This window comes from Leuciscus leuciscus, assembly GCF_965113295.1.
Source record: "Leuciscus leuciscus genome assembly, chromosome: 19".
NCBI classification, from domain to species: Eukaryota; Metazoa; Chordata; class Actinopteri; order Cypriniformes; family Leuciscidae; genus Leuciscus; species Leuciscus leuciscus.
The window spans coordinates 31,618,962-31,644,637 of record NC_138743.1 but is presented as its reverse complement, the minus strand read 5'-3'; the positions used below and the strand labels follow the sequence as shown (position 1 = coordinate 31,644,637).

The 25,676-nt window shown below is 38.2% G+C and overlaps 2 protein-coding genes across 2 annotated transcripts; one reads left to right on the top strand and one right to left on the bottom strand.

Moving 5' to 3' along the window:
• The first annotated feature begins 150 nt into the window (after positions 1-150).
• Positions 151-1,967, top strand: grem1a (gremlin 1a, DAN family BMP antagonist). Its single transcript, XM_082148420.1, has 2 exons — positions 151-341; positions 676-1,967. The coding sequence occupies exon 2, from the start codon at positions 677-679 to the stop codon at positions 1,208-1,210; it is 534 nt and encodes a 177-aa protein (XP_082004546.1). The 5' UTR covers positions 151-341; position 676; the 3' UTR covers positions 1,211-1,967.
• fmn1 (formin 1) lies at positions 1,651-22,693 on the bottom strand. The gene is made up of 17 exons (XM_082147472.1): positions 19,986-22,693; positions 19,520-19,625; positions 18,438-18,499; positions 16,939-18,059; positions 14,476-14,617; positions 13,710-13,797; positions 13,078-13,139; positions 12,178-12,266; positions 11,855-11,984; positions 11,535-11,681; positions 11,327-11,386; positions 10,492-10,612; positions 4,658-4,750; positions 2,892-2,943; positions 2,594-2,743; positions 2,373-2,454; positions 1,651-2,224 (listed from the first exon to the last, which is right to left on the bottom strand). The coding sequence occupies exons 1-17, from the start codon at positions 21,909-21,911 to the stop codon at positions 2,180-2,182; spliced, it is 4,476 nt and encodes a 1,491-aa protein (XP_082003598.1). The 5' UTR covers positions 21,912-22,693; the 3' UTR covers positions 1,651-2,179.
• Positions 22,694-25,676: the final 2,983 nt, after the last annotated feature.

Sequence of the window (25,676 nt, the reverse complement as noted above, 5' to 3'; positions counted from 1 at the left end):
TCATGTGCAGATAATCAGGGTCATGCATTTTTAACTTCAAGATTCATCTAACTTACAAATACCACAATACGCATCCGATATGCCTGCATCGTGAAGGACCGTACTCTCTAAAAGCACTGGACCATCCCCAAAGTGCTGTGAATGATTTTAGGCTGAGGAGGCGTGGACTGCCCCATTCTCTTAAATGTCAGCGCTCAGAACACAGCTCCATACCTTATTTTGACTCTGAGCTCTGGAACTTTTGGTTCAACCTATTTTTAATTGTAGTTTGTTATGATATACAAATACTTTGTGAACAGCTGAAGTCCATGTGAAGAAGTTTGAACCATTATTAATCTGAGGTAAGTGTGCATATGTACTGGATATTTGGTTTAAATCACATCTGAAATGTGTTTAAAGAAATAAGTTGCCAGAGGGAAATAGCAGTTGTCTCTCAAAATTATGTAGAGAACTTTTATAGTTTTTTTTTTAGTTTTAGTTATTTAAATTTTTTTTGTATTTAAATTTGGTTAAATAATTGATAACTTTATATATGCTTTCAAATAGTTTTGGTAACTGTATTGTGTTAGTTTTATATATGAAAAGTTTTATAAAAATTATAATATATATATATATATATATATATATATATATATATATATAAATAATGTTGTATCTCTTTTTTTCTTGTGAAAGAATGACTAAAGAAGCATTAGCTGTCACTATAGTGGTCTTGTGGCTGCTCTGCAATCCGGCGAGGATCAGGGGAACCGGGGGATTTCAAGGCGCCATTCCTCACCCAAATAAATACAGCCCAAACCAGTCGGAACAGTCACCGCAGACACCGCAGGCTAGTTCTGGGGGAATGGGACCGCCTTCAGTCGGGGACGAGGTGCTGGACTCCAGCCAGGAGGCTTTACACGTAACGGAGCGCCGTTATCTCAAACTTGACTGGTGTAAAACGCAGCCGCTGAAACTGATGATTTACGAGGACGGGTGCCAGCCGCGCACCATCATCAATCGCTTCTGTTACGGACAGTGCAACTCATTCTACATACCTCGACACGTTTATCAAGAGGACAGTGCGTTTCAGTCGTGCTCCGTGTGTAAGCCAAAGAGTTACACGACTGTCACTTACACGCTCATCTGTCCCGGGCAGATTCCCAGCACCAAGAAGAAGCGCGTGCGCCGCGTGAAACAGTGCCGCTGTACTTCCGTCGACTTGGATTAAACTTGCTGACGTCATTGGTGTGGGCAACTTGTGTGTGTGTGTGTGTTTGTCTGAAAGTCAATATTCAATGCACTCCTATAGCTTAATAATGAAGGAGCATTATCGATTTGTTTCCTGCATCGTTACTCGTTCAGTCAAAAAAAATCATCTAAATGTGGCCTTTATATTGTGAAGAAATACAATTTATGCCATTACTATAAGCAAGTTGCTAAAAAAAGAATGACATATGAACAATATGCTTATTGTTTTCCACTGTGTGGATCAATGTAGATATACCTTTGTAATGTAGATACATTTGGGTGTAAATAAGTCATTTTGTAAACAAACAAACAAAAACATTCCAACGCGTGTTGTCCTGGTCTTCAAAGTAATGTCAAATGAATGAGGTGTCAGAGTTACAACCTTCTTGATCACTTTGAATTTCATGACTGATGAAGATGATGAACAGTTAAATGGATGGACAATTATGTTTGTATAACAATGATAACTTTTTCTTATTTTTTTTTACAATGATGCGTTTATCGCAAAAGGAACAACATTACTGTGATTAAATGGCAATGAGATGTGATGAAGCAACAACTGACATCAATAAAAAAATGTGTGATGATCAAAATAAAAAGTTTAAAATTATATTATTTTACATGTACATTATCTTTATGTTTTGTAATATTCTGTAATGATTTAATATGACAATAAAAAGTTACACAACTTTGTTACTCAATATACAAAATAAAGTTACTGCTTTTTCCAAGTCAGATATCGAGATTTTCAACATGTTTGAAGGCTTAATTGTTTAGACTGGTCAATATTCCAGAGCAGATTAAACTTGTAATATAAACATTTCTTAAATGTTACTCACTTTGAACAGCATTCATTCATATCTAAACCATAGTCAAAGGGATCTTTGGATCATAAATGTGCAAGTGAATGATTGGCTGTTGTACAGTAACATGCAGTCTGGAGAAAGGGTCAGCTGGTGGTCAGACTTGCTTCTTTCAGACGCAGTCTCTCTTTCTGTCATAAAAAACATACAGAAACATAAATCATTTTGAACTCTTATTCAGCTGTGCTTACATTCTTCATGAATGTTTTAAAAATCGGATTCATAAAGGAACAACAGCTAGTGTTTGCGTATCTGCCACCAATGAGGACAGACGCTTACCAGTCCATTCGCATTGGCCCTTCTGGTCTCAATCTTTTTCTCTGCTGTCATGTTGCGCACTGACTGTTGGGCCTCTTTGATTCTGAAGTAAAAAAAACAAAAAACATGAACTGTCGGTGACAAAATTACCCTTAACTTGGTTATCACATTGAGTGGTTGGTTAGAGCTCTGTAAATCAGAAAATATGATGCTAGATACTCAAGATGCTGTTAACTTCTCACCTCTGTTTGGATATGACCTTGTTCTCTCTCTTCCATCTGATCTTGAAGTCATTGCAAAATTCAAACCAAAATGTGAAAACATGGCCTGGCACAATCTCTTGCTCCCCGGAACGTGACTGCAGCCCAAAATACTCCACTAGGTAAGAGAAGCTGAGGAAGAAAAGACATGAAGCAACCAGAAAACAACCAGGCTTTTTTCAGGATGGCCATAATTGTAAATGAACGTAACTAAATGTCAAAAATGTTTATGAAGATTGCATTTTTTGTAATATTTTCAACAAGAGTGATGTGCTTGTACCTTTTACGTGCTGATATCACTTGGTGTTCCACAGCAGTTAGCTCTTTTTGTGCTGTAAAATGAAAAGATGTGTATCAACATTTGCATTGTATCATAATCAGTACCACATTTTTCATTTTCATAAAGACTCCTGCAAATGGTTTCAATATTGAGAGCCAATATCTCTTCTATTACTTCAGGATCTTAATTTTACCTCTTTAGCAGCCGTATCCCAGCTAACAAAATTATGTTCTAAGAACGTTTTGCTGACGTTCCCATTCAGTTATGAAAACATTATTTCTGAATGTTCTCTGAACTTGAGTTTTTTAGTTTTTTTTTTTGCCATGAGAACATTAAGGACACATTCCATTTTAGAATTTTGCAAACATTATGGGAACATTACTTTTGGCCAGGGCCTCAAAGACAATGTTAAAACTGATGTTTCTCCTTTACTAAGAAGTCTCCTTCATAGCCAAAGTCTCTCTGATTCCTATCTCTGCGTCTGTCTTCTGAACCTGACCAGCAATCTTGTACAGGTAGGCAGTCACAGACACTTATCAGGTCCCCAAAAGGGCATACGGCAGATATTCTTCATGACTGCAGGATGTGTGCTGTCTTATCTGTGTAGTGGAGACAATCAAATAATTGTAGTAGGAAGAATGTGAGGAAAGGAAAAGCTTGGTTTTAAACGTGCTGCTATATACATAAACTACATACAGAATTAGGGCCCTATTTTAACGATCTAAGCGCATGGTCTAAAGCGCACGGCGCAAGTGCACTTAGGCCGTGTCCGATTCCACTTTTGCTAGTTTTACGACGGGAAAAAAGGTCTAAGGCGCATGGTCTAAAAGGGATGTCCCTATTCTCTTAATGAGTAATGGGTGTGTTTTGGGCTTTACGTGCAATAAACCAATCAGAGTCTCATCTCCCATTCCCTTTAAATGCCAGTTGCGCTCGCGCCTGGCGGATTCGCTATTTACATGACAGAGTTTGATAGTGGAAAGACTGAACGCTTCTCCAGAGAGGAAACGGATCTGCTCGTGCGCAAGGTTAAAGTGCACAAGCAGATCATCTACGGGACAAGCCGGATTCCACCATATCTTTATGTACACAATAATAATCGTTTACATTGTAATCCTTTTATTTTTAATATTTGGCATGTTTGTGTGCTGCTGCGTGTGTTTAATAAGCAGAGTGTTGTGGACCCGCCTATAGGCGCACATTACTAACGCACTCTTTAAATAACAAAAATATTGTCTATTTCTGTTGCCTCAAAATAGCAACGCGCCATCAATGCATCAATCACACCTCGTTTTCAGACCAGCACGCCCATGGGCGCACAAATGGGCGCAAATGCATTTGATATTTAAACAACGTGGCGCAGGACGTGAAAATGATAACTGCGTCGGGCTGAAACTTGCAAAAAATACTTGCGTCGCGCCTGGCGCAGCATTGAGCCGGATGTATGATAGGGCCCTTAATCTTATTAGTCTAGTTCACTAGCATTGTCTCATCCAGTTTATATCTCCATATATCTGCCTCTATGATCTGCAAAACAAAACAATCTTGTGCAATCCAAGCAAACATTTGTACTCCTCTCCATCAATCTTCTAGAGAGGCAGGTCGTCTCAGAGACTAACTAGACTTTATATCTGAACAAGGAAGACAAGAGGGATTGGCTGATGTGACGGATCATATAATAAGAAGACTTAAAAACTTTGAATGCAGATCCTCTTCTTAAAGGTAATGTGGCCTAATCTCACGCAACATAGCATAGCTTAGCTCACCGTTGGCAATGAAAAAGTCAATTTTCTCCTTGAAGGGATGTATGTGCTCTTGAGACGAGTTGGTACACACGGTTAGAGCATCCTTTTCACAAACTGTACGAGACAAAAGGAATAACACTGGGTTAGAGTAAAATCCCCGATCAGGTCCAATTTTCAGAAGCCAGTCATTGTAAAACAAAGTTTACACTTACTTTAACGCAATATTTTATTCTAAACTAAACAGTTTTTTTTTTTCTGTTAGACCACCATGAGCGCTTACTTTTTATTCCAATAACCCAGATCTTGAAAAAAAAAAAAAAAAGCCAAGAAGCACACAACTGCAAATATAGTGAAGCTCTTTCACATTACTAATAAGCTTATATAATATTTTAACCAGTATGTTATTTTACAAGTAGACAATGTTGATTGAGATGATAAAGATAAGTGATTTGGGCATTATTGGTGACAATAATAAAAAGTTCTAAATAAATAATATATTAAAAAATTAAATATATACTACTGGTCAGAAGTTAGGGGTCAGTAAGATTTCTTGTGAAAGAAATCAGTACTTTTACTCAACAAGGATGCATTAAATTGAAGGTCACAGTAAAGACATTTATAATGTTACAAAACTTTTTAACTTTCTATTCAACAAATAATCCTGAAAAATATTTATTTTCTACAAAAATACTCAGCAGCACAACTGTTTTCAACACTGATAATAGAAAGAAATGTTTCTAAAGCAGCAATGATTTCTGAAGGATTATGTGACACTGAAGATTGGAGTAATGAAGCTGAAAATTCAGCTGGTGAAACTAATAAAACACATTTATTTAATATAATGTACTAAATAGAATGTATGTGGCCATGTTTATCAGTCCGCTCACATTCTGAGTAGGCACCAATTGCTTTTTACCAGAAGTCCAACAATCATTCACAACTTCAGCTTACGTTGGTTTTATCAAGTCATCTAAAACAACAGCTACTGCGGTCAAAGCCATTTGCGCATCACTGATTACTTGCACATAGAATGAAAGCACTTTCTGCTGGTGAAGCAAACGCTGTTAGTGCCTTAATTATGGCATCAGTGCAGTGAATTATGTCGATTACATCTGTAAAAACAATGGTTACAGTAATGGGGGAACTTCCAAAGTCTATAAACAAGCTGAGCGTCAGCCTTCTATGTATGTTGGATCTTGTAATAACTGTATAATGTACATACAACTGCTCCAACATTGAAAGTCAATGGGGTCCAAAACAGCACTGAACCCCCATGAATTTCACTGTATGATGACATTTCTCAAAATATCTTCTTTTCTGTCCCACAGAAGAAAGAAAGGTTTGAAATTTAATGAGGGTGAATAAATGATTACCTTGTTTTTCTTTTTTGGGAGAACTCTCTCTTTAAAGGTGCATTAAGCAACTTTTCATGTTAAAAATACCCGTTTTCTAACCCATACATGCTTAAACAATTGCCTGATGGGCTGAATGAGCCCTTCTCTGATTACTGAGATTGTCTCTATAATCCTGTAAAGTAAAATAAATAAGAGGGATTCGGGCCGGAATTTTAGACTGGGCGTGACGTCATGCGCGTTCACGGCACGCTCACCTGGCTGTCTGGCAGGTTTGTGTATTCGCCGCCATTCTCCGTAGAAGATGGATTCTAAGAGACCGGCTTGTAGTTCATTTCAAACACCAACGCAAACTCCACGTAAGATAAAAAAAAGAAAACTTTTGTCCGTGAGCGTGCACACTTCTGGTTGCAGTTTCGCTTGCCGCCAGAGGGGGCATAGTTCTGCAAAAACTCAGAGACTTGCGCAATGCACCTTTAAAGGTAGGGTAGGTAGGATTTTTCTAAAACATTTTTTTTTCAAATTTGTTTAAACTGTCTTTATATACCAATACATAATTAAAATGTAAGTGCTCTGAAAAAGAGAGTATAAAAATCGAGTGACTGTAGACCTTTTAATCTGCAATAAACACAGCTCATTATTTCCATCCGGGAAGAAACAATTGATTGGTTTGGGCGACTGTCACTCACTCTCGCAACCATGGCTACCACCCCTGTTGCTACAAGATCTACCCATATGCGCGCGCACCCGTTTGATTTGAGGAGTGCAAGAGAGGCGCGAAACCTACGAAGAGTAAAATTATGGCAGAGAAAGAGCATTCAAAATTCAAAGCACCTGCATATGCATCAGCGAAGGCAAACATGGCAAAAACTACTTCCTCGGACCCTGGTTGCCCGCACTCTTGAACGACCTCCTCTGCTTCGCCCTCGACCCCGGACTTGTCCTCGAACCGACGATGCGGTACTTGTCTCCGGAGTGTAACATTAGTCCTCATCAGATTCAACAATGTTTTCATCATGGAAACTCTTACATGCAAAACACCGTAGCCTATTATGAATCTTACACGAAATTCACCTTCATCACAGTGTAACTGATGGTAATGGAAAAACGTGTATCAATGCAAACTGTTTTTAGCTTTGCCTTATAAATATAGCTCGTTACCTATAGCCTAAATATAGCTCGTTACCGAATCAAACAAAATATATTTTAAACTTTACCAGTATCGATATGCTAGCTTGATAGTGAGCAGAGCATATGAGCGGAGTGGAGCGGTGAGAATCTCCGCTCATCGCTCACGTAACTGTTCACCCCTCCGCTCCCCCTCTCAAAGCTACATCAGGCCGCTCCGCTCATTTTCGCTCAGCGCTCAACGCAGTTTGCTTCGCGCTCCACTCAAATCGCCCCCCGCTCGCTCAAAAAAAGGCAAAAAATCTACATGTATATCACTTGTAGCGGTCCCCAACCTTTTTTGCGTCACGGACCGGTTTAATATCAGACAATATTTTCACGGACCGGCCAAGGTGTGGCGGATAAATAGGCTACAACAAAATAAAATGATACGAACGGCATAAAAAATGGGGTATTTTTTTTAAATAGCCTATAATAATAAACGTGAATCCAATATGTGTAGGCCATACTAGCAACTTTATTAGCAGCGTCCTCTAACATCTCGCCTAAAGACAACTGAGAAAGTCTGAACACAAACAAAATGCCCTCAAAAGAAAAAAATCTCCATGTTTTCGGTGCTGATGCGTTCATGTAACATGTAGGCCTGGGTGGCACTGCCAATAACGCACCTAAAAGCTGTCACAACGAACTGGCAAAATGAATGATTATGTATATGTAAAATATAGCAGGAGACATTTTAATTGTTTACTAATAAACCATTTTTTTTATGTCTGTGTCGGCTGGAAAGATGACTCGCGATCTTCGCAGTATTGAACGCCCCAGAGAGAAATGCACATACGGATTACATAAGAGAGCAGTCTGTTTTCTTTCGTTTTGAATTGTTCTGTTTAAAAGTAGACATTTCAAGCTTTATATATAGCCTATGTCTCAGGTCTGTCAGGCAAGTAGGCTATAGGCCTACGCTGAGTTTCGGTTCATTTATGAGACAAACTCCAGGTTCACCCGCCGGCGCCTTCGTGTCGTGATTATCTATTTTCTAATATATTTACTTATTTATTAAATCCAGACAATAATGGTTGATGAAACACTGATCAAAATTAAGATACAATTAATACAAAACGAAATTAAATTTAAAGACAGGCTTTGTGCTTTCTGTTTGAGGTCTCAGTGAAAGTTTTAAAGCAGTCTTTTAGTGCCGCTGTCAGAGCGCTCACGTCCGTAACGGAGAACTGTCCCATCTGTAACATTTTTTTTTATTTTTTTTTTTAATAAATTTCTAAATATGCGACTTATAGTCCAGTGCGACTTAGGCTATGCCTATATATGTTTTGTATTCTTCATGGCGCATTTTTTGACTGATGCGTGGCGTGAGCGGAGCGGAATTGGAGCGGGAAATAGGGCGACGCTCCGTCCTTTTGAAATTGCCGCTCTGCGCTCTGTCCAAGATCCGCCCGCTCACGCTCCCCGCTCGCTCCCGCTCCACTCCGCTCACATGCTCTGATAGTGAGTAGCCTACTAAAAGCCATCTTATTTGTTTATATTTATAGTGATAAAGTTAGGTATTTTATTACATGTGATTCTGATATGATGTCACTGCATGCACTGCGCTCCTTCCTCTCCACTCGTCTCAGGTAAATAAATAAGTAAGTAAATAAATGTGTCTTCCAGCTGAGCCTGAGCGTTTGGCGTCGCGCGTTCATGTGTTTTGGGGGCGTGGCTTTGGAAGGAGCTCAGAAGGGAGGGGGTGGAGTGAATGGAAATAATGAGCTGTGTTTATTGCAGATTAAAAGGTCTACAGAGACTCGATTTTTATACTCTCTTTTTCAGAGTACTTACATTTTAATTATGTATTGGTATATAAAGACAGTTTAAACAAATTTGGAATGTTTTTTTTTTTTTTGAAAAATCCTACCTACCCTGCCTTTAAACCCTTTTTGTTTGCACTTGTTCATAACCTATTGTCAAGAAAACACCATAGAGCTAAAGCTCCACCTGTGACAGAGTCAGAGGTAATCAAATGTCTTTGTCTCTAAGATCTGTTTTGATGCACCTCTGATCACATCCTCAGATAGTCACTGTATCACCCGTGGACCTACACAGCACTGTTTGTTCAACGTCCAATCAGAGGATCAGAGGAGCCAGTCTCCTGCCTCAGTCATAATACACCCTGATAGGAACCCGGGACTGTTGGATATGCTCCATCTGCATCTCACCCCGGATAAGGCTACACATACTACTGTTTTCATTGAGCATTTGTATAAACTGTGAACACAGCTGGAAATGAAGAAACGGTTGGGAATCTTTTCCGCAGCATTTCCACGCGAAATATCAATTATAGCTTAAATTGATTGGATCCTCATATAGTGTGTCCACCAAGGCGGCTCACAGCTACATTCAGGTTCTCTCAACTGTGAACCTCGGCGAGCCAAACCACTGCCACAATGATCTCAAAGAGATCAAAAAGATGTCTCAAACGCAAGCCAGATGAATCAGCTGTGGAGTCTCAACGCATTAGATGTGCTTCACAATGTTGTCATCATTGTCTCTGGAAAATAAAATCACAGGGACATTCCCTTTTTGTGTAGGCACACAGTGACTAATTTGATTAGTGCAGCACTTTTTTGCTCCGCAAAATTACATCGCAGACAAATGCGGTCACCTTGAGCAGCCAAAACCTCAGTGGGGCTGTAATTCGAAAAAAATCGAACAAACACAGCATAAAAAACAAAGACATGATTCTCTCTAAGTCATGAGGGGAGTTCAAACAGCAGGACAAAAAAGGGAGAGCGCGATGGGCCAGATTTGGCAGTCTCTCCGTCGCCCGATAAGAAAGGCTTGTTGAGAGGTAAAGAAAAGAATCTCTGACACACATCTGCGGGGCCACACTGAACACGGACTGATACAGTGTAGCAGGAGAATGGCAGTGCATCTCTGCGCAGATAAAGCCCATCCCGCCAGCGATAAGCTGCTCTTCTCTCAGATTACATAAGCGCCAAAGCACTGTAGCCTTTGGCCCCTGCGACGGAGCTAAAGAATCACACAATGCCAGAGCATCTGATGGGCAGGATTAAAGTCATATCTAAAAGGCGCCATGGCAAAATCACACAGACTCCACTTCGTCTCTGCATCTGTGCGTGCACATATATACATAGGCAAACACGTCTGTATATTCCACCTGATCTAATGTGGTTTAATAATGAGTTGTTGCTAACAGATGCTGTAAAGTCCTCAGGATTCAGCTGGAGCCATGTTGCAGGATTGCAGACATCCATCCACCCAAACCCATGTAATCTTGCTTCTTTTGATGCTATAGTAAATCAGTGGCACGCTAAAATCGTTTCTGAAGACCCTGAGAGTGTTTTTGGTAATTCTTACCTGTCAAGTCTCTGTTCATCTTCCTGAGATCCTTCGAGAGGTCATCAAACTTCACTTGAGAAGAAAGGAAAACATCTTGAGGTTCAGGCAAAGGAAAGATGCTCTTTTCTGTCCCAGCGTTCTGGAGAGAGATTGAAGGGTCAGTGAAACATATCCACGGCCAAGAAAGACTTAAAGATTTAGATTAAAACACATTTTCTTAGAAATATTTGTGGTTGGAAGGATGTTTTTGAAAGAAGTCTCTTCTCCTCACCTACATTTATTTGATCAAAAATACAGTGAAAACACTAATATTGTTCAATATTAGTACAATTTAAAACATTTGTTTTCTAAGTTAATTTATTTTAAAATGTAATTTGCTCCTGTGTCTTCAATGTCACATGATCCTTCAGAAATCAATCTATTAAGCTTGGGGAAACCGTGATATTTTTTTTTTCAGGATTCTCAGATGAATAGAAAGTTCAAAAGAACAGCGTTTATTTGAAATAGAAATATTTTGTAATATTATAAACGTCTTTACAAGAAAAGTTTACATTTAATACACTGTGAAGCAATTTTGTTAAAAATATTTTTTTCATTATGATAGCACCCTGACATTTTTTAGTCTATGCCACCTATCAAAATTAATTTTAATTTAGAAATTAAAAACACGTTTATCATAGAAGAGGTTTACTGAAGACATTGTATGAATTGCATTTGTCATGCATCACTCCAAAAATTAATAGATAGGATTAAAAATGAGTCATGTCACTGACTGAAAACAATGTGAACAGATGAAGATGAAGTGTGTAAAATAAACAAACTGCATGTGAAAGATTACAAGTTCAAGTTTTACCTCATCAAAGTGACGCAGATAGTAGGAAACAATGTAGTCCAACAGACTAATGTGATTTCCCTGTAGATTTATGGAGAATTATGTCAAAAACGTATGTCATTCTGTACAAACTGCTAGCAAACAAAAAGAACAAATCGTGTTCTATCAAAGACCTCAGTGTGGTTATAGTGTCTTAACAGTGCCAAACATAGGCTCATGAAATCTTTACCCTGCTCTTGACATCTTTAAGCTTGGGAAGAATCTCAAGCCCAAAGCCGTCGGCCTGTCCTCTAGCTCTGCTCCCTCCATTCATGTAGTTTCCCAGAGCAAGCACCAGTCCCATAACCTCCCTCACACTATCTTTCTCCAAAAGACACTAAAACACAAAAGACACATCAACATTTATTTTGTGCATTCATCACATGGAGATGTTGGAGACAACCTCTCTTGAATAAACCGCAGCTGCCTGAAGGGCTCTGAAGAAATGCCAGCGTCGATACTTTATCAAATGTTTGATAATATCTGACCTCTTTGAAAGTGCCTTTGTACCTTGCAGACCTGGAGAATAATCTCGGTCTTGCGCTGAATGGAGGCAACGGCGTCAGTAAACTTCGACTGAAAAATGAAACAGTGAACTCGATTGGAGAACTCAGGGATCTGGGAGAGTTCATACAGGAACCTGTCAAGGAAAAGCAATGAACATCTGTCAACCTAAAGTGCGTAGTGTTGAAAACACTACTTTTTCTTCGTTTGTTTTCAAATGAAGTATACATTGCAAAGAGCATATAGAAATTGCCCTTTTAAGTGACAATTGACGTATCACTAGTTGCATTAAAAAGTGAGTTATCTGGTGTGTTTCTGGAATATCTCACTGTTCAGGCTTGTCCAGTAGTTTGACCTGCTCCTCGTCTGAGGTTTCATAGTGTTTCTTAATCTTCTCTAACTCCTCAGGCTGAGCTCTCTGGGAGAAACAGAACAGACGCATTCATATGAAAACTGACCAATGATACACACATAAACTTATGAAACCACACTGGAACTATCTATTATTTAGTTATGTTGAAACTGGAACTAGAGAGACAAGATTGGTGATACAGAATCTGCAGACTTTTTTTGAAGTGATTTTGGGTAGAAACGTGTGTAGAATGAACTTAAATACAGTTAAATAAATCTTATTGGTCTCTGAAAGTCATCAATTTCTTTCTTTTTTTAAAAGAATATCCATATTCCTTGATTACAACAAAAATTATTTCCACTTATCTCCGAGTTGCAGTGAAACACTTACAATGGAAGTTAATGTGGCCAATCCGTAAACATTAAATACTCACTATTTCAGGATTTTTCAGCATATTCAGTATTCACTATTTTAGTATAGCCACAAAATGTAAACAAAATGAGTGTTACCATGATTTTAGTGTGGTAAAAATGTAAAGTTATATCCAGTTTTACAACTTTGTCACCATGACAAATACCATAATCCCTAAAGTGACTACAAATTATGATTTAAATAGTTTTACAGCTCACATAATACAATAGTTTAATAGAATAATGAATGTAAGTGCTTTATAAACAATTATAATATCCATATTTCTTACTCCTCTAAAAAATTTACCTCATACACTTATACTCAACCTCAATTTGTACTATTTGAAAAGGAGAAAACATGCAAGTGGTGCGAATGTGTAAGAACTTGTGTAGTTCTACTGTTTTGGAGGCTATGATTTAGTGTGGGCCTGTACATAAGTACGTTTCCAATGTGGCAGTATACTTACATTTTCATACAGGGCTTCAATAGCATCCAAGTCAACCACAGAATTGTCCAGATTCAAAACAGCTGTGAAATGAAGAAGTATTAGTCTCTAGACAAGAACACTGATTAGTTATTGGACATTCGTGTCATGGATGTGATATGTGAATGTAAAAGTCTAAATATGTATTTGAGAGTTTTTTTCCCCCCTGTAACCAAACCCCCACCAGCCCCACTTACCAAACATATACTTTGAATTCGCTCAATTTACTAAAATCATCAAAAAAAAATCTGCCTGTCTGACTATGTTAAGGCAAGCTGTGATGAATTCAAGATTGTCAATGTGAAAAGTATATGTTTGGTAAGTGGGGCTGATAGCTATACGTGCAAAAGAATATTTCTAGCGGTAAACCACAAGACAAGTTTATTTAACAAACATACAGCCATTTTATCCTTGATAAGAGCTGGAGCCAATCACATTGTTGCAAGATATGTCTTTATATACAGAATTATTTCAACATCATGTCTTAGCTAGCCTTTTCTAACCAGGCCACACAAATTTGTATCATTTTAACATGTCTGTTTATTATTAGTGGAGGCAAAATTAGTCTGGACAGAATAAATAAATGACACTGCTGAGCTGGTGGTGGGATTTACCTTGCTGGATGTCCTTCATCTCCAGGTGGAGACTTGAGATTAAGATGCCCACAGCCTGAGAGCGCTTGCCATCCAGTAATTTAATGACCTAAAGAAGTTCATCAATCAAAAAAAGCTTACACTACCATATGTCTTAAGGACTTGTATTACGCAAAAGCGGAATGAATAAATAACAAAAGAACCTTTGGGAAATTCCAAACCTCCATTATAAAATCCGCTTGCCAAAGGTAACAATGGCATGATCACATTTCATAAACAGGTTCATTTATTTCAAATTATCCTCATTTCCTATATAATTATATCAATTTCAAAGGCAATTGTAGAGGCATTTGTGGGATCCTGATATTACGCACAAGCATTTGTATTAAATTAATGGATTTTAAAGTCCAAAGTGACTGCACCTGACAAATGATGTTTCTGTTTAAGAAAAGTAATTAGCAGAGGTGAATGGTTGAATGCATCAGTTAGGCTAGTGTTCTAGTCAAATATAATTCGAAAGAGTTGACAACTGCTCCACCTAGTGGACACGTCTCAAATCTGAACTATCTGAAATCTTGAATAACATTTATGCATTTTTGCAGACGCTTTGGACATATTTTAAATGAGCTGAATCAAACCCACAACCTTGCATTTGCTATAAAAAACATGAAGCAAACTGCATTTGCTATATAGATAAGCACATGGATAAAATGAATGGGACTGCCATTCAGAATAAGATCAACTCTATGTTATATAATTTTTTCTTATCTTCAGGGCAGAGCGGTACCTTCCTGGCTTTGGTTTTCTTCTCATAGGCTTCGGATAGGGGCTTTCTTTTGGTGGGCGATGTGGCTTTAGCAAACAGTTCCGCAAATTCATTGGTGTTTATTATCTGTGGCTCTTCCAGGGAACTCCATAGCATATGGCTCCTAAGAAAAGACAGAGAGAGATGATGAGAGATTTTATTGTTTTCAAATATTTTGCATTTACAACAGTTTCTGCTCAGTCTAAGGCTTATCGAGATTGAATCAAAGTCATACAGGCCACCAACCAAAGCATTTTCTAATACTAGCATCTGTAAAAACCACGTTACACGTGTTGCGTAAGTTATTTACTGTTGCTGAGCAACCTTGGCTGAAAGCAGGAAAAGGAAAATCAACAGGAGCAGCATGTGAGTGATCTGACATGCTAAGTTTTCTCTCCCATAAAAATAATTAAGGAGCCAGGACGACGGCGCTCAGCAAAGCTTGACTGGGTTCGGCTTTGGCTTGACAAAATGCTCACGAAGAGAGCAGAAAGCTTTCATGAGGAGTCAAATAACATTGCAACAGCACAGAGGTGGCCGGGGAGCCGAATCCCACAGAAATCCACACCGCCACTAGAGGTCCTGGAAAGACTGCAGCTCAGCCTGTGGCTGGCCCCTCATGCAGACAAATGTCTGCAGCGGTCTGTCTTAAACTTCCCATGAGGTCTGACGAGGGAGAGTTGAAAATGTCAGCGTCACTTGTGGACATACATTGCGTGTTTCAGGAAACTTTTGATTGAGGAACAATGGAAATGTTGTTTATAGGTCTGTGGTTGAATACAGGTAGAGTGGGAAGATGTTTATTTTTAGTTTAAAGGGATAGTTCACCCAAAAATAAAAAAAATTCTGTCATCATTTACTCACCCTCAAGTTATTTTGAAAAATGTCGGTAACCAAACAGTTGATGGACCCCAATGACTTCCATAGTAGGAAAAAAAATAAGTCAATGGGGTCCATCAACTGTTTGGTTACAGACATTTTTCAAAATATCTTCTTTTGTGTTCCGCAGAAAATAGAAATTCATACAGGTTTGAAACAACTTGAGGGTGAGTAAATGATGACAGAATTTTCATTTTTGGGTGAACTATCCCTTTAAAGTACTTTTTATCTATTTGTAAAAATGAATTGTGTTCAATGTTGTATCTCATTATATCTTAAATCAATCAATCAATCAGACTTTAAAGGGTTAGTTCACCCAAAAATGAAAATTCTGTCAGTAATTACTCACCCTCATGTTGTTCCAACCTCGTAAGACCTTCGTTCATCTTCGGAACACAAATTAAGATATTTTTGATTAAATCTGAGAGCTGGCTCACTCCTCCATAGGCTTCTAAGACACTATAACTTGCTGGCCCAGAAAATGCATTAAAGAGACCGTTAATATAGTCCAAGTGACTACAGTGGCTCAATCTTAAGTTTATAAAGCGACGAGAATACTTTCTGTGTGCAAAACCTCCCCAAAATAACGACTTTATTCCACTATTAATTTCCTTCTCTCTGGGCCTCGAGTTTTTTCACGTAGTGTAATAGCGCAGCGCTTCTGTGTTATACGTCACACACATGACCAGCGTCGGCCAATAGTGAGCCTACGTGGTGACGTGCAACACAGAAGCGCTGCGCTATTACACTACGTGAAAAAACTCGAGGCCCAGAGAGAAGGAAATGAATAGTGGAATAAAGTCGTTATTTTGGGGGGGTTTTGCGCACAAAAAGTATTCTCGTCGCTTTATAAACTTTAGATTGAGCCACTGTAGTCACTTGGACTATATTAACGATGTTTTTAATACATTTTCTGGGCCAGCAAGTTATAGTGCTGAATTTTATAGTTATAGTGCACCTCGCTGAATTTTTGTCCTAATTTGTAAGTCGCTTTGGATAAAGGCGTCTGCTAAATGACTAAATGTAAATGTAAATGTAGTGTCTTAGAAGCCTATGGAGGAGTGAGACAGCTCTCAGATTTAATAAAAAATATCTTAATTTGTGTTCCGAAGATGAACGAAGGTCTTACGGGTTTGGAACAACATGAGGGTGAGTAATTACTGACAGAATTTTCATTTTTGGGTGAACTAACCCTTTAAATACTTATATGATATTTTAAAAGACTTATTGACATTCACACACAGTCATGAGGGGCTTTCTATAAAATACATTTTCCTGTTTTATGTTTTTTTTGGCCACACTCAATGACGCTGTAGTGAAGCAGATATGATCAAATATTGTCTTTTTTAGATGACAATTTTTTTATTATTTCATTTTTTTATTCATTATAAGCATTTATTATTTTATTATTGAGTTTTTTCTTCATTATAAGCATTTTTTTTTACTATTCCCCCATAAAAATAACCCAGAAATTAAACAATAAAAGAAATTATACAATTTAAACAAATGAGCATCATGTCATTGCCCCGTGTTAATTAAAACATGAGGTAAGGTGATGAGAGATACCTGTTATCTTGAATCTGTATTCGTGTCCAGTAGAGCGATTTCATTGGACACACTGGATCCACTAAAGGTTTGCGAGGAGGATTGTCTGCTGCTGTACTGAGGAAGACACCAACTCCATGAGGGGGATTAGAGATCGAGTGGAGGACGGGTGGTGGCGGTGGAAGACCACATCCTGTCATGGGTGGAGGTGGCGGAGGAGGTGGAGGAGGAGGCACACTTCCTGGCTTATCCAGTGGCGGAGCAGGAAGTGGAGGTAAATTAGGAATACAAGGGCCAGGTGGAGGTGGCGGAGGAGGTGGAGGAGGCACACTTCCTGTCCTGTCCAGTGGCGGAGCAGGAAGTGGAGGTACATTATGAATACAAGGGCCAGATGGAGGTGGCGGAGGAGGCACACTTCCTGTCTTATCCAGTGGCGGAGCAGGAAGTGGAGGTAAATTAGGAATACAAGGGCCAGATGGAGGTGGCGGAGGAGGTGGAGGAGGCACACTTCCTGTCTTGTCCAGTGGCGGAGCAGGAAGTGGAGGTACATTAGGAATACAAGGGCCAGATGGAGGTGGCGGAGGAGGTGGAGGAGGCACACTCCCTGTCTTGTCCAGTGGCGGAGCAGGAAGTGGAGGTACATTAGGAATATAAGGGCCAGATGGAGGAGGAGGAGGAGGAGGAGGCACACTTCCTGTCTGATCCAGTGGCAGAGCAGGAAGTGGAGGTACATTAGGAGTGCCAGGGCCAGGTGGAGGTGGAGGAGGAGGTGGAATATTGTTTCTATCCATCTGTAACTGAGGTGATACAGGTGGGGCAGCTGGAGGAGGAACTGTCTTTTGTCTTTCAGTAAAGTTTTTTGTTGAGTTGAGGTCAGCATTTTTAGGCAGGGGGTCAAGACTCCTGCTCTGCGCTTCCTTGGCCTCCTCAGACCTGATGAATGTCTCTCTGTCTGTCTGAATGCACACAGAGTGGAAGGCCCGTGTTTTGATGTTGTCGTCAGTGGACACGGCAACATCTCTGTGATCTCTGTGAAGATCTTTGTCTTTCTCTCTTTGTAAGCTTGCAATGGTTACCGCTAGTCTGGACAGATCTTCTTCGTTCTTCTCTTTTAACCGGAAGAGCTCAAGTTTGAAGTCGGCCTGTATTAAAGAGTCCAAACAACAAAAATAAAAAATGTATAACGTTTGATAAAAGTGTCTGTTAAATGGATAAATATAATGTAAAGTAAATGTAAACATATTCAGAAGTGTCCTAGCAGACAACACAATCTTTGAAATCTTGAAATGTTTTTTCTTGAAAAGTGGGTTTTGCTGGCTTTCTTTAAATTTAATGTAATTTGGCTTGATACTTTTATAGAAGAAGTGTGAATTAAGTGTGACTATATTCAATAAGCAGCATAGTACATTTGAAAGCACTGATTCTGGAAACACGCTTTTCCTGGGAGAGGTTTTAAATTCTTGATGCTATTAGTAAACTGTTTCCCTTCAGTTGTAAAATACTGTTCTTGAGTTTCTCACCTGTAACTTCTCCACCTCTTCATTGCATTCTCTTTTTAGTTGCAGAAGAGCAGCCTGATGCTCTGAGAACATAAAACAAGGACATCATTATAGCTAAATATATCACAAAATGCATTGAATAATGCCAGAAACCCAATAAAATAGTGCTCTAACTAATGTGTACAAATGTACTACTGTTCAAACATTTGAGATCAGTAAGACTTTTTAATGTCTTTGGAAAAAGCCTTTTATGCTATAATATAGTAAAAACAGTAATATTATTACAATTTCAAATAACTGTTTTCTATTTTAATATATTCATGTGTTGGCAAAGCTGAATTTTTTGTATCATTATATTACATATTTGTTGATGAAGAAACATTTCTATTATCAATGTTGAAAACAGTTGTGCTGCTTAATGGAAACAGTGATCATTTTTTTTCAGGATTCTTTGATTAATAGAAAGTTCAAAAGAACAGCATTTATTTGAAATAAAAATCTTTTGTAACATAAAAAAATGGCTGAATAAAAGTATTAATTTCTGTCCTTTTTTTCTTCCTGACTATAAACGTTTGAATGGTAGTGTACATGAAATGAAGAATTGGATATCCATTAAATATTGTAGATGTAAACTGTCCAATAGATGGCAGTGGTAGGACTGTAATATAGGGATGATCACTGCCTTGTCAAGAGAACCATGGGAAAAAATAATTTCCTCAAGTATACTTAGACATATGACAACAACACACACTGAGTATGTGTGCTTAGGTGTGTTTGAGGACTCCACACCCTTTAAATCTACAAGATACTGCAATACGAGCAATGTTATGGATGTAAACATGTATGTTTTCAATGCAAAAAGATGAATGACTGCATAGCTGAGAAAACTAATTTTCTTACAAGTAACAAACAATCTGACATTGTATCCAAAGTAAGTTATTTCATCTGCAGAGTTGCCCTTTAGGAACACATTTAGTGAGGAGGTGTAGTGGGATTTGTTTGGACAGTGTTGTCACATTTTATACAAAGGCAAATATTTGAATTAGAGCAAACATTTACACTGACTGCTTGTTTTCTTCTTCAATTATACAATAAGCCCTTACCAGCTTCCGTGTATTTGAGACCAATCTTCTCCTCCTCATTTTTCAGTTTTGGTGGAGGCCAGACAGTCTGAAGTCGCTTTGGGGTGTGCTCCTCACTCACATCAGCCTAAGACACAAAACAGCAACAATTAATGTGCATTGTACTGTCAATATTTGTTGGAAAAAAATAATAATAAAAAAATATATATATATATATAAATAAAAAAAAATAATAAAAAATAAAATAAAATAAAATAAAATAAAATAAAATAAAATAAAATAAAATAAAATAAAATAAAATAAAATAAAATAAAATAAAATAAAATAAAATAAAAAGGATGCAGGAATCCCCATAACCCTGCAGAGGGATGAATAAAAAATATACATATATTTTTTAGGTGTACATATAGGAAGACTCTTTATATAAACTTTATGCATTGATACTGAGACGTCACCAATAAATGGAATCATCTTGTTCACTTCATACTTTAGAATCCGTCGTTTCTTTGTTGTCTGGAGACTTGCTTGAGTTCCTGTCAAAGAAAGCCCTGAGGACCTCTTTGTCCCTGTTGATCTTCTTCTTTACAATGTCCAGGTCCATGCGATTTGAAGTGTCTTTTTTGGCAGATTTAACTGTGAAGAAAGCCTTCAATGCACCTAAGGCCGTCTCTGCATTTGTAGATTTGTTGGTTTCCTCAGACTGGGGAATGACCGGCTCCTCTACAGCAGTCTCTGGCTTTTCAGCAGGGTCCTGACCGATCGGAGACAGTGGGGGGCTTGACATGCTCTCTTGCTTTCTCTTCCCTTCCCCCTTGCTGAGAAATTGGGTAAGCTGTTCCAGTAAGTCTCCCTTGACTTCTTTCTTAGACTGATTGGTAAAAAGTCCTCGTTTGGTAGGGCTTTGGGGCTGCTCTGTAGTTTCATTTTCCTCAAGTGCTTCTTTCTTGGGGTTGAGCAGCCCAGTGAAGAGAGACGACAGTTGGAGAGGTTTCTCTTTTACTGCAGTGGGGGAGAGTATGGTTTGGTCTTTTGTGGTCTTCTCAGTGGAAGATGAATCTGTATCTAACACGGTGTCTTCTTGTATTATTTCTTCCACGCTCTCTTTATTCATTTCCCCCTCTGTATGCATTTTTGTCTCCACCTGGACGACTGAAGGCACCGGTTCTGTTTCTGAATTAGTCTTATTATCTAGTTCAGATGAACTGGAACTGTGTTCTTCAGTGTCACAGAGGTCAGAACATGTTAAAATCGCACCTCCAGCCTCAAAATGTCTCATTTGGTTCTCCTGGCTTGTGGTAGGTGGATGGACGTCCACAAAAATGCTGTTTGAACTTGCGCTGCTTTCATTGCATATAGCTTGGCTACCTGCAGTCTCATCTCTCAGTTGGATCTCTTCAGTATCAACACACGGTCCTGCAGAAAGAGCTTCAACACGTGTAAGGGTGTTGACCACAGGTCTGGTGTTCACAGGTGAGTTTGATGAAAGAACATTTTTATCAATGAGATTGTGAACTTCACAATGTGCTAATGTGGTCTGATCGTCCATGTTTGCAGATGCCTCGTGGTTAGTCAGAGTTTGTTCATTTACACCAGATTTGGTCACCTCTGGAACATCTGCAGTGTTTTGAAGATTTCCACCAGACTCTATTTTGCTCTCAGGAGCCGATACTTCCCGGTGACTTTGCACTGAAATGTCGTTATTGTTATTTGTGGATGAATTCAAAGACTCTTTTATTAAAAAATCATTTCTGCTTTGATTGTCTGTGAGGACTCTCCCTTTCAATGGTTCTTCCTCAGCAAACAGCTCCTCATTGCTGGAGTTATCCGATTCCATAACAACTGTCTCATTTGCAGATATGTCCTGACTGAGTCTGTGTCCTTCTCTGAAAACAGGTTCTTTATTATCCACTGTACCGATTACTGGATCCTCAAGTTGTTTGTCCAGTCTGTTAGCGCTGCCACTGGCTGAGACTTCGCTAAGTGATTTAGACGGCGTGTCAGCTTGACCATCTGCTACATCCTGGACAGTCTGGTGCACAACTGATGTTTTACTGTAATTATCTCTCTGGTGCATAACATTGAGGTCTAAGTCCACTTCCTCCTTTTCTGAAGAAAAATCTATTCCATTAACATTCTGTTGCTCCGATCTGTTGACATGGTCATTTGTCCTGTCTTCCTCAGCGTTTGTATGTAAAATTGTAACAATTAAAGCAAAATCCTCCCCTTGATCATCAAAACCATCCTGCCTTTGAACAACTATTTGTTGACCATTAACCTCTCTTTCCTTAGTCAACGAGCAAAAAGAAGTCAAATCTGGACTCTCCTCAGTCAGTGTTCGGAGTTCATGTTTTTCATGGTGATTAAAAAAGTTAGTTAATTTGTCCAAAAAATTATTGATGGGCTTACTCTCCATTTCCTTCCAGTATGGTTCACAGTCTCTTTCAGATCAAATGTAGTCTGTATTCAAACAAGTGATTAAAACCAAAACCAAAATTCAAACTATAGGTAAAACTGATATGTCTATGTTTGCAGTAAAAATAATAATAATTCCAGGTTCTTTCCAATAGCCTTCCCAAGTCCATTCACCCATCCCTGAATGTCAACAACCATTGACAAATTATGAATACGAATTTATTCCTACTATGAGTTCCATTTATTAGTCTTCTACTGTTATGAACAACTGCTGTTTTACTCAAATAATTTGAGTTTGGTTAAAGTCTAATGTGTCTTTATTTTTCATAACATGTAGTCCTTACATGAAGTTTCCAGAATCATGGATGCCAGGAAAATGTGCATTAAAGACCAGAGATGCTGTTCTCAGGCTCTCATTAAAGTAGAGCTGAAGAAATGGAAAAAACATTCCGCAAGGACATTCCAAAATAGTGCCAGCATGCAGCTTGCTCCCTTTATCCAGCCTTTACTTTTATTTAGCCTCTTCTTTCTTTTCCATGTTAGATTTTGAACTTGCTCTTAATCCACAATTCGCAACAAAAGCGCATACGGCAAAACATTCAATCCTGAGATACGCATACAGGCAGTGAGTGCTCCACCCACTTATTTTCTGCCACATGACAGGATTTCTGGTCTCAGTCATCCATGAGAAAGACGTAGCATCACAGTACCACACCCAGAAGAGCACACAAAACTCCAGTAAGAGTAACTGTCCAGACAAGACAGTCTGTCCTGCTTCTGTAAAGCTGGATATCTCCTTCTGTCCACTTCACACTGGATAACATCACATTAATCACCATGATTAACCTGTTAACCCCACCTACATCCTTGTTTTGTCACCTATGGTTTTGTTTGTAGAGACTAGTCCTCCTGACACCGTCAGGTTTTTACTACAGTTATCCACGAGGAAGAAATAATGTAAATAAAGATTCTTTAGCACGTTTTAAATAATAGACCTAATAATAATAATAAATATACATTTTTACATCACATGAAAATACATAATATAGTTTTTTTCTTAATACTGTTTTTTTGTATGACATACATCAATGTATAAAATAATACACAATAATGGTTCACTACAAATCTGTCAAAAATAAAACTAATACTCACAGTGAGGTCATGGTCAAGAGAGACATGTGGGACAATGACGATCTCATCTTCTTCAGCTTGTTTGTGCTTGGACACAGAGGTGCAGAAGGGCACATTTTCCCTGTGCTCAAATGCATGCACCCTGTTCTCGTTCTCCTCTGTGAAAACACAAACAAACGAACAAAACTAAACTAAACAAATGTATTCATAATCAAGGTTTTTAATGACTCAAAATAACCCACCAGACAGGTGGCTTTAGATTTGGACTCTGCAACAAAGAATGTAATGAATATGCAATGCATTAGCCAGATGCATGAGCCAAAAGTTGTTTTGTCAGTGACAGCCGCTAGCTCTCTGTAGACCTGAGTAAAGTGAAGAAAATAAAAGCATACATATTTATAGCTGCAATGCTGTTTGACACATGATAACGGTTGCACATCATTTTAAGATGTATTTGTCAACTTATAAATTGAAATATATGAAAATCCATGTTTTTCCTGATTGCTGTGAGCATAGCTAACAGGAATACACAGACTGCCACAGAGTGGACATTGAAGTGTACTGCATTTTACTCTAGTCTTCAGTTAGTGTATCTTGCCTCATCACCTTTCATTTTAAAATTATAATATAGAGTAAAAACAAAAATGCAGATCACAATAGCTGGACGTTCTGAAAGTGAACATAAATCAGAAAAACACATGGAAAATCTCTACACAGCTCCAAGAATCAATAAAGCTTTTATCCAATATACAGCTGAGGTTCACAGCAGGGGAGTGTAGGAGACCTGAGATCCACTCCTCTCCCCAGGCTTCCCCCCTGCAGAGCAGGAAACAATGAACAGACAATCAATGGACAGATTTCATTGAATGTGCAGGAGAGAACAGGAGTGTGCGGTGCAGCAGACAGTTACATAATTTTTTAGGCATGCAAAGGTCACAGATTGCTGTCTGTTGTGGAAAGACAAGCTGGTAGCTACACTGTCGAAAGGACTGTCGTTGCTTTTTTCATTATTAGAAATTAAATAATGTGCATCTAGCTGGGCTACAATTAAGTACTTAAACATTTAAGTAATCTGCATTTATGTTGGCATATAGGCTATAATATTTTGCTAACATTTGACAAAATGCGTTCTTTACGCCGGGCTATGACGTCATCAAATACAGACGGCATCAGAGTCGCGCAGATTAACATTGGTATAAACAAATAAACACCATAGTTTCATATAAAATGTAGGCTTATATTATAGATCCATGTACTTTTATGAAAAAAAAAACCATTCAAATACATAAATACATTCAAATTGAAATGATACCGTCTTGTTGCAATGTTTTATGTAAATTAAAATAAATCACAATACTTCCATACAAAATGTATATAAAAATGTTGTGCATTTATAGTAAATAAAAATAATGTATAGTGCAATTGTGTTTCCCCTGCATGCATGGTAATCATAACGGTCACATTTCTCGTGCACTTTAGCCTAACGTTACCGCACAACTAGCTAGAGTGACAACTCCTCTCCTGAGGTAAATAATAATAATACAAAATAATAAAAAAAAATAACAACACTGAATTACATCTCGACTCATTAACCGGTAATATCGATTTTACCTTATTAATTTTTGGCAAACGTGCTGTAATGTTGGCGGGTAAATTTTCTGTCCATTATCTCTGTTCACGTGACTTACTTGACACCATGTTGCCGTTTGCTTCTTTCGATGGCCGAAAAGTTACTCTGTGAAGTCACTTCTACATCCAATGTCAGACGACGAAAAATGTCTCAATCAGGTACTAATTATTATTTGTATTAGATTTTTTTTTGGATTATTATTATTATTATTTAACAAAACTGTATAATTCTTGGGACTGTTTAATGTGTCCAACAGCCCCAGAACAATATTCCGGTTTATTGTAACGTTACATATGTGATGTGATGGTCACTTTTGATTTATCTTGGGAGTTCAGTTTTTATCCATTGTGATTAAACATTATTCTTGGACAACTCTATAATAGTAGACATGAGGTAATGCTTCATAGTGCGAGTTATTTTTGTAAGCAGTGGACAGAACGCTGAGGGGAGTGATGCAAACTGTTGTTTGGTCCAGATACTGTAGGTTAATGAGTTGAGAGATAGTAGTGGGGAAACAAGCACATTGTCCTTATTTAAACTTCATTCTACTCTACGGACTGTTGGATTAAAATAGAGAAAACAAAAAGAGGCTAAAAAAATGTCAATAGCTCAAACACTTTGTGGCACAAACAAAATTTAGATTTGACTCCCTTTCAATTCATTAAGTGGAATTTCACTGAATTAGTTAAAATACAGTTAGAACAGACTCACTTGTTTGCAACAAAACTGAAATAATTAAGAAAATGAATAGTTGAATAAAGTCATTATTTTTGTTTGTTTTTGCGCACAAAAAGTATTCTCGTCTCTTGATAAACTTAAAGGTTGAGCCACTGTAGTCACTTGGACTATTTTAACGATGTCTTTACTAACTTTTCTAGGCTGGCAGAATGAAATTACATAGAAGCCTATGGAGGAGTGAGACAGCTCTCAGATTTCATCAAAAATATCTTAATTTGTGTTCCGAAGATGAACGAAAGTCTTACGGGGTTGGAACAACATGAGGGT

Excerpts from the sequence above, each read along its gene's own strand:
- grem1a (XM_082148420.1), top strand. The coding sequence starts at position 677 with ATGACTAAAGAAGCATTAGCTGTCACTATAGTGGTCTTGTGGCTGCTC.
- fmn1 (XM_082147472.1), bottom strand. The coding sequence starts at position 21,911 with ATGGAGAGTAAGCCCATCAATAATTTTTTGGACAAATTAACTAACTTT. Across the intron at positions 18,500-19,519 it reads TCTCAAATACACGGAAGCTG|AGCATCAGGCTGCTCTTCTG; the intron begins GTAAGGGCTTAT and ends TTATGTTCTCAG. Across the intron at positions 14,618-16,938 it reads ATACAGATTCAAGATAACAG|GAGCCATATGCTATGGAGTT; the intron begins GTATCTCTCATC and ends GTCTTTTCTTAG.